The sequence below is a fragment of the Malus sylvestris genome, chromosome 17, assembly GCF_916048215.2.
Source record: "Malus sylvestris chromosome 17, drMalSylv7.2, whole genome shotgun sequence".
NCBI lineage: Eukaryota > Viridiplantae > Streptophyta > Magnoliopsida > Rosales > Rosaceae > Malus > Malus sylvestris.
Window position 1 is genome coordinate 28,175,239 of NC_062276.1, and position 6,527 is coordinate 28,181,765.

At 36.7% G+C, this 6,527-nt stretch overlaps 1 protein-coding gene across 1 annotated transcript; it reads right to left on the minus strand.

The window, feature by feature from the left end:
* Positions 1-100: 100 nt before the first annotated feature.
* On the minus strand, positions 101-1,197 carry LOC126611455 (protein trichome birefringence-like 1). The gene is made up of 3 exons (XM_050279746.1): positions 1,012-1,197; positions 685-869; positions 101-606 (listed from the first exon to the last, which is right to left on the minus strand). The coding sequence occupies exons 1-3, from the start codon at positions 1,195-1,197 to the stop codon at positions 108-110; spliced, it is 870 nt and encodes a 289-aa protein (XP_050135703.1). The 3' UTR covers positions 101-107.
* Between the last annotated feature and the right edge of the window lie 5,330 nt (positions 1,198-6,527).

Genomic DNA, 6,527 nt, shown 5'->3' on the forward strand with positions numbered 1-6,527 from the left:
TGTACATTTCGTCTTCTCTTATAACTCTCGTCTTTGAAATTTCCTTCAACCTTATGAAGAACGAAGATGCTAAGTTTACTAACACTGATGGCAGATCAAATAAGAGGTTAAGAACTAAGAATGACTTTGGAGGTGTCCAAGACCAAAGATACATACAATAGCCTATTCCAGGTATCTGGCAGGCCAGGCAAACACCAGTGGCTGCAATCAGCATAAGTCTCCGGTTTTCTATTTTGCAAAGCTAACAACTGCTTCCACTCCTTTGTTGCATAAACTGCTGGATGCGCATCTCTTCGATGCTGAGACAGCTTTGTAATGTTCAGGTACGTCACCGGGGTCTTCATGCGCTGCATTGTTCTCTCAATAACTTTTATAATTTTCCCTGGAAATGTTGTTTCGTAGGAATCCTCTTTGATGGGTTGGGTTTCGTTGTAACACCAATGCTTTCCCTTGTGCTCTGGTGAAATGCTGCGGAAGAAGACTCTTGTTTTAGTCGCATCCACATTTTGATCAACCCAACGTGCCCAGGTATTCATTGCCATATCAAATGCTGATTCAATCTCCATATTCTCCACTGTTTTGCCCTCGTATTGAAACAAGTCCCACCTGCAAATCTCAATTCCATTGGACAAACTCCTTGAAAAATATTCATTCATTTTAATTATTAGATCACAAGTGACTTACGTCTTGATCTTCCCATGGTGCACCCACCAGTGACCGGTGTTGAATACCATAATGTCTGCCCCTATCCACTTCATGGCCGAGGTTGCAACTCTGTCAAGCCTAAGAATTCTAGCACCACTATCTTGGTTCACATTTTGCTGCATTAAAAATGGGCTCCAGTAGAATTCAACAGAAAAGTTGTACACCTGCGGTTATAGAAACAAGCAACACCACCAGAGTTAAGAAGTCAAGGTCCTATTTTTTATTTTCAGCTCCTCAATATCACTTTATATGAATAAAATAGTTCAGTGACGGAGGATCTTTTGTATAAATGAAAACTCAACCTACCTTAGCTGTGAAGACCTTGTAGATGCCGCTTTTCACGTCGACTAGGGTTTGAGAGGGAGGTAGAGCTGAGTAAAGAAGACAAGCTAGGGATTCCCACTGGTTTCTGTTAAGTGAGTCTCCAACTATGATCACTCTCTTTCCTCTTAGTCTCTCCAACATGTCTGTTGCGTCAAACCTTCCAACCATAACGCCCGTGTTTATGTTAGGTACAAATTACAATTAAGGCAACATACAACATTTAATTCATATACTAGGATTAAGTAATCAGTTAACTTGCCTTGGAATCTTACACCCCTTGGCCTCCCAGCTCCATTTCTCATATATGAAATCCGACCTTCCATTCCTTTGGCAGCTGACCTGGTCACTAAGAAACGGACACTGTGCCCCTTTGTACATAGGACTTCCCTTCGGAAAGTAAACCCATTTTCCATCAAATATGTTGCACTTGTCTTCTTCATTCAATTGTGTCACATGTTCCTCGAAGTATCCTTGTTGCAAGAACTGAATGTTTGCATCTGATTCATTGATCGATATTGTTGATGTTATGTCTATGTTCCCAAGAGTTGATAGGTTTACGCTGTCGTGGCTGTGTTTGAGAAAGAATATCGGAATGATGCAGTTTATACAGCTTGCAACTATGCAGAGCCTCCATCCTCGACTAACGGGGGATATGTTGTCCATGGCTGGAGGTATTGAGCTCAAGAGAGGTCTGGTTTATAAAGTATAAGCAATCTATCTTTTTCATATTTGAAAAACCGTAAGATACAAATTTACATGGAAAATTCCACTATTGTGGTACTGAACTCATCATAAATATGTATTATTCTCGTCGTATTCATGTAAATCGAACATGAGGACTCCCCCGATATTGTTTTGTTGTGCTTTTCAAAAGCATGTCAACTACTCCTGTTATTGGTGAGTAAACGCAACAATCATATATTGTCAAAAATGTTAACCACTTCATTAACCCTATTATATTTTTACTAGGACAACTTGGAAGGGGACAATAGTTAGTTAGAATTTTGCCAATTGCATCTGGGTTAGGTGGCTGGCTCAGGAGAAATAGGTTAAGTTGTCATTTAAGGGTGTATTCAATTGAGAATTTGAGATATTTTAATGGATTTATAAATTCATGAAGTTTAAGAAAGTTTAATTGATTTGTAAAGATTCTATAAAAAAAATTTATTCAATTCCCTCGAAATCTCAGAGGAAGATGAGAGATTTGTGAATACTTAAATTCTCCTATGAAATCTCTCAAATACCCTCAAATTTCTCAACTTTTTAAAATTCTTTAAAATAAATTCCTAATTTTTTTTTTGTTGAAAATAAATTCCTAATTGAATACATTTGAAATATTATAAACTTTTTTGAAATCCTAATTAAATACACTCGGATTTCTAAGGATTTTAATAAACTATCTTAAAATCTTGATTGAATACACTTTGAATTTAAGATAATTACTTAAAATTCTGATTGAATATCCTTAGATTCATTAAAAGAATTAAAATTCCTCAAATTCTCAATTAAATACATCCTTTAGTGTTACGCTATTGGTATCCTTTTTTTTTTTTTTGTGATAACTTTACTAGTATTTCATTTCACTTGTAGATCTTAGGGTTGAACCTCATAGACGGCGAGTTCAAAACTAATTTATTTCGGCACACACATCCCCCTCCCCGCAACCCAGGTTAGATGTCTGGCTCAGGAGATACAGGTTCAGTTGTCATTTTGTATTCTGGTCTACTGGTATTATTTTTTACGGTAAGAATTAGTATTTCATTTTACTTTTAGGTCTTAGGTTGAATCTCGTCGATGACAAGTTCAAAACCAATTTATTTCCGCCTAATATAATTATATCGTTGTATCATAAAAGAAAAATGCTTAACCTAGTTCCCAACTGTTGTTATTTTAGCCAATGTGTAATCCAGTCCAATGTTTGTCTGACATTGGATTAGTGCAAAATAACCCACTCCACGGTAGCTCCCGGTAACAAATACGCCCATCGGTTTCATTTTAAACGCAATCCTTCATTCCAGAATTCCACATAAATATTATCAAGGGAACTTTAACGAAAAACTCCCGGTACTGTTCATTTTAATGAAAAATCACATTTTTACACTAAAAAGTCAATCATAGTACTATTCATTTAACCATTTTATTTTGTCATTATCGTTAAAACTCAAAGTTTTTAAGTCATTTTCATTAGTTTTCCTTATTATCAAATCATTGATTCCAGATGGAAGATGATCCTCTCCAGATCCACTTTGTGAGGATAGGGATCCCCACATCCTAGCCGTTCATCGTACATCGTGCGGTCAGTTTTTGTCAAGTACTATTTGTGTTTAATTTTAAATAAAAAAAGTCAAATGATTTCTAACCGCACAATGCACGATGAATGACTAAGAGTGAGGATCCCTAGGATCCCCACAATTTGGATCCTGATGGGATCCAAATCCATTCCGGATTATTAGTTTGGCGATGTTTGATCCTTTCAAGTAGTCTTTCTTGTTAAAACAAAATATTTTACTCAAGTCCAAACGCTCAACCACACCAATTTCTATCTCGAAAAATACTAGGACCGATCAACTAGTATAACTCAATGGTTTGTAAGTGAGCTGTCTCATTTTCGACACCCGTGAATGGTGGGACTGTATTATATTTGTATTGAATTTGATACTTATGTATTTCTAGCCTACTGTGTGGCTTAGTTGACTTCATGTCCAGTTAGTGTAGAATATTTCTTTTCCTAATTAGAGTTGAATAATATTGAACAATGCTAGGAGCCTAGGACCATGATGTTTTTAATTATTTATGCTATTGTTATTTTTATTAACTAATATTTATTTCACAAGTATAATAGTTCAATAGTATTCCTCTTTAATTATTTATACTTTAATTGATCCTTTCAAGTAGGTATTTTGTTAGAGCAAAATATTTTACTCAAGTCCAAACGCTCAAACCACACCAATTTCTATCTATATCGACAAATACTAGGACCTATTAATCAGTACAGCTCGATGATATTTTTCTCTATTTGTAAGTGAGCAGTCTCATTTTTTTATACAATGAATGGCATGACTGTAATATATTTTTGGTGAGAATGATATTTCTTTATATCTAACTCATTGTGTGGCTTAACTAATTTCTGTCCAGTTAGCGTAGAATATTTATTTTCCTATTTAGAGTTGAATAACATTGTACATCAAAACAATGTTAGGACCATGATCTCTTTAAATTATTATACTTTTGTATTCATTATCAATTAATATTTATACTACTAGTATAATAGTCCAATAATATTTCTCTTCAATTATAAGCGAGTGTATAAATTCAACTATTGAAGATCGGAAGACCACAACAGCGCACACATTGTGCAACTCAGCCCAACCTCCTTAATGAATAATGTCGTTGTATGAAAAATTTATTATAGATTTATAAAGTGAATATGAGATAAGTTTACGTTCATATCTATTTTCAAAAGAAAGCCCCCAAATTGAAAGATCGTTCACCAATTGCTCTTATTTTAAGGGGTGGTTTTTCCTCTGGCTTTAGGGTTTAGCAGTAGAGAAAGAGCTTGATTTTGGGTCCAGTAGTTGGGTGATAATATTGAAAGCGTGTAGAGCTTGACAGGTTGAAGTTCAATGCGTAACCTATCCGCATTATTCTTCACAGTCAAGATTGTTATTCAGGTCAAAGAGTCGAGGAGCAATGGCTAGTGAAAAAATGAATTAAAAGATTAAATTAAATTTAGGTTAAAAGTCCTTGACCTAGACGTGACCGTCAGTCAAAACACATTATGTTGGGTGTTTATATGTCTTTAGGGAGCGAAGTGTAAAAAAACTACTTTAGTTAGTCTTTTTAAATTTTTATCTCGAATACCGTTCTTTATTTTAACAAATTTTAAATATTTTATTATCAATTATTTTAAAAGCAGAAAACTCGGGTATGCTAGGAAGATTATATTTGTAGATAAAATTTTGTAAACTAAATGACATGAAAGTGATTATCACCACCTATCACTACAAACCCTATACTCTTACACCACCATTGCCATCACCACCACCACTATTACCATCACCCCACACCACAATCGCGCCACCACCACCACCACAACCATCCCCGACCACCACTACAATCACAATGACAACTGTTACCACCATCGTTCGTCGCCGCTCCTACCACCATTGTTACCTTTGCAGCCTAACCATCACATCCCTTTATTGGCACCACTACCACCACCAATCACAACCATTGCCCTCGCCACTGTTGTCTATTTGGTAAAATATATTTTCATTTCACACATTAATAATGTTACAGCTTAGGTATATATATACAACAAACTAACATGTTATCTTAACCACTAAGATAACAACTAAGAAGATTCATTTACAATATTGCCCTTTATATCCCCCCTCAAACTAAACTTGGGTATCCGAAGTTGAAGTTTGTCACGAAGGAAGAGAAATCGAAGCTTGGACAGGGACTTGGTGCAGATATCAGCTACCTGGTCTTGAGTGCAGACAAAATGGACATCAATCTGTTTAGCAAGGACTTTTTCCCTAATGTAATGATAGTCAATTTCTACATGCTTCGTTCGAGCATGAAAAACAGGATTTTTTGCCAGAGATATAGCTGAAAGGTTGTCACACCAGAGGTGAGGGGGTGTAGGTAAGCAATAGCCAATATCTACCAATAAATGACAGAGCCAGGTTATTTCAGACACAGTGTTAGCAAGAGATCTGTACTCTGCTTCGGTGGAAGATCGAGCAACAGTCGGTTGCTTCTTAGCACTCCAGCTAATCAAAGAATTGCCCAAATAGACACAATAATGGCCAGTGGATCGGCGATCAAGAGCACAGCCAACCCAATCAGCGTCCGAGAAAGCAGTGAGAGTAGGAGGAGTGGAACACTTGGAGAACCAGAGACCAATATCAAGAGATCCCTTTAGGTACCGGAGGATACGCTTAACAGCCTGAAAATGTGAAAGTTTGGGAGTGTGCATATATTGGCAGACAAGATTGACAGCAAAACTGAGATCAGGACGAGTCCAGGTAAGATATTACAGAGCACCAACGAGGGAACGATACTCAGAAGCATTGGCACATAAGGGAGAATCATGATCAAGTTTGGAGGTGCTGAGAGGAGTACTGCAAGGTTTAGCTTCAGTCATGTTGGCCTTGGATAACAAATCCAATATGTATTTGGTCTGAGAGAGAAAGATACCAGAAGAAGATCTTTTGACTTCAAGACCAAGAAAATAGTGTAACGGACCTAAATCCTTGATGGGAAACAAGGAACTGAGCTGCTGAATAACTTGTTTACAGGCAGTAGAATTGGGACCAGTAACCAATATATCATCAACATAGACAAGAATGAAAATCATAGCTGAACCCTTTTTGATAAACAAGGAATGATCACTGGGAGATCCAACAAAGCCAAGAGAAGTTAGAGCACTCTGGAGCTTGTCATACCAAGCCCGCGGAGCTTGCTTTAAGCCATACAACGAACGATGCAAG

Bases quoted from the DNA above. Each gene is read 5' to 3' on its own strand.
- LOC126611455 (XM_050279746.1), bottom strand. From the start codon at position 1,197: ATGGTTGGAAGGTTTGACGCAACAGACATGTTGGAGAGACTAAGAGGA. The intron at 870-1,011 runs GTAGGTTGAGTT...CTATAACCGCAG, and splicing joins ACAAGGTCTTCACAGCTAAG to GTGTACAACTTTTCTGTTGA. The intron at 607-684 runs GTAAGTCACTTG...TGAGATTTGCAG, and splicing joins CACCATGGGAAGATCAAGAC to GTGGGACTTGTTTCAATACG.